The sequence below is a fragment of the Microtus ochrogaster genome, chromosome 16 (genome assembly GCF_000317375.1).
Source record: "Microtus ochrogaster isolate Prairie Vole_2 chromosome 16, MicOch1.0, whole genome shotgun sequence".
Lineage (NCBI taxonomy): Eukaryota > Metazoa > Chordata > Mammalia > Rodentia > Cricetidae > Microtus > Microtus ochrogaster.
This window is the reverse complement of record NC_022018.1, coordinates 55,996,551-55,998,799: the sequence shown is the minus strand read 5'-3', so window position 1 is coordinate 55,998,799 and position 2,249 is coordinate 55,996,551. Positions and strand designations below refer to the sequence as shown.

Genomic DNA, 2,249 nt, shown 5'->3' with positions numbered 1-2,249 from the left:
AAAAAAAAGATCTTTTGGGTAAATTGTTAATGTATACGTGAGGAAATCAGTTGTGTAAATTAATGTATAAGGAGCCAAGATAAATTGTTTTTATGCTATTGAAATTTCACTAGAGAGATTAGATTTATTTGTATGTGTTTATATGGATGCATACATATGTCCATCACCTGTATAGATAGGGATATGCATACAAGTATCTATTTCTTTGCAGAAAAAAATGACAAAAATTTTAATGAATAGTGAAAAGTTCTAAAATCTAGAATCATTTCCCTTAAATGGCTGTCATTTGCTTTTACATGACCAAATTGAATAGCCTCTTGATTAGAAATATACTTTGAGTAAATTATCGAACTTGCATTTCAGGCAAAAGGATGCCACGAAGAAAGAAAAAAATTAAAGAAGCCTCTGAAAGCCATAACTCAGAGAAGAAGGATCGAGAAAACACCAGTCCCGTCAGTATAAAGAAGAAGCGTAGACTTGAGGACTTATTCATAGTGATATCTGATAGTGATGGAGAGGTCAGTATTTGACATGGAGTTGTAGGTCTCAGGCTAGGCCTGTTTACCCACAGGGTTTGTTTCAGCTGTACCTTCACACTAGCTTACTGACTTTGTGCAGTTTTTACTTGATTTTCTATAGATTTCTAAGTGAAATTATGGGTTATTTAAAAGAAAATAGCCATGCTGTTTGCTGGGGATAAATTATAGTTTTCCCTTTTTATAATATATTAACCCAATATAATATTTTAGAACTCCTAAATTGAACCAAATATAAAGTGTAATTGTTGTGTGTTTGGAAAGTAAAGAAAATGTGGATGCTGCTTGGGCTGGAGCTTGGGCTTTGTACATGCTAGGGAAGCACACTCTCAACTGAGCCAATAAGGTGCATCATGTGGAAAGGCTTCTAGGAGAGAGATTTTTCTAGATTTTAAATCTTCTCCTTTATTTACCGTTTCTCTTTCTTTTTTACCTTCCTGTTAGATCCGAATCAGTGCATGATAAGCCAAGCCATTGTCAATGGGAAAAGCATTCATTTTTCTCTGACTATAAATTTTAGAATTGCTTTTGATTCCTTTTTTCATCTTTTACCCCATATTGATTGCCACATGCTTTAGGTTTTACCTCTTCAGTGATCTCAGATCTGTTTCCATTTCTTTGCCTCTTCATCTGCTATGTAGATTTTTTCAATAGAGTACATGTCTCTTCTGCCTTGTTTTTTCTCCCTACATTTCACTTCACTTATTGCAACTATTTACTTTAGGTATGTGTGTGTGTGGGGGGGGGTGTGTTTGTGTGTATGCCCTATTCACATGCATGGAAGGCATGGCATGAACATCTTTGGCTGATCATTGTAGACACTTCCGTATTTCGGTCTGTTCTTTTTCTGTTCGTTTTACTTATTGCCACATTGCTGTATTTGTTTTACTTTCCTTTGCTTTTCCTTAGTTTTCTTTTTAAATTTAAATTTTCTTCTTTCTTCTTTCTTCTTTTTTTTTCTTCTTTCTTCTCTTTTTGGTTTTTCAAGACATGGTTTCTCGTAGCTTTGGAGCCTGTCGTGAAACTAGCTCTTGTAGAGCAGGCTGGCATTGAACTCACAGAGATCCATTTGCCTCTGCCTCCCAAGTGCTGGGATTAAAGGTGTGTGCTATCACCACCTGGCTTGAAATTTTAATTTTCTTATTGAAAAGTAGACCTTTTTCATACAATATACTCTTTTTATAAGATTCCACCTCTCCCAACTCCTTCCGGATCCTCTTGAATTCCTCACCACTCAAATCCACACTCTTGCCCTATCTCATTAGAGTACAAGCTAGCATCTAAAAATTAATAAATAAGGTAAAATAATAACAAGCTGAAATAGGATGAAACAGAAGAAAAAGAATCAAAGAAAAAGTCCACGAAACATATAGATGCTGAGACATACAAGTTCATACACAGAAATCCTTTAAAAACACAGCAGGAAAACTGTAATGCATACCCAAAAGACCTGTAAGGACAAAAGAAAAATAGTGCCCAAACAAAGCATTATGAGACAGAGAACCTCCAAAAATGCCTTTGAGTTTGTGTGTATTTTCTACTGCTGGGCATGGGTCTGTTTTTTTTTTTTTTATAGAAAGAATACAACTTTTTTAAATATTTATTTATTATGTATACAATATTCTGTCTACATGTATGCCTGCAGGCCAGAAGAGGGCACCAGACCTCATTACAGATGGTTGTGAGTCAGGACCTTTGGAAGAGCAGGCAATG

General features: G+C 35.3%; 1 protein-coding gene across 6 annotated transcripts in view; it reads left to right on the top strand.

The window, feature by feature from the left end:
- Window positions 1-2,249, top strand: part of Uimc1 (ubiquitin interaction motif containing 1) — an 83,117-nt gene that overhangs the window by 9,721 nt on the left and 71,147 nt on the right. For 5 of the 6 annotated variants that reach the window (XM_005355218.2, XM_005355219.3, XM_026783076.1 and 2 more), the window contains exon 2: window positions 364-518. The exons of the other annotated variant lie outside the window; for it this stretch is intronic. In XM_005355218.2, coding sequence (XP_005355275.1) covers window positions 372-518 — 147 coding nt within the window. In that variant the 5' untranslated portion in view covers window positions 364-371. The remainder of the gene's footprint in view (window positions 1-363; window positions 519-2,249) is intronic. 6 annotated transcript variants of the gene reach the window in all.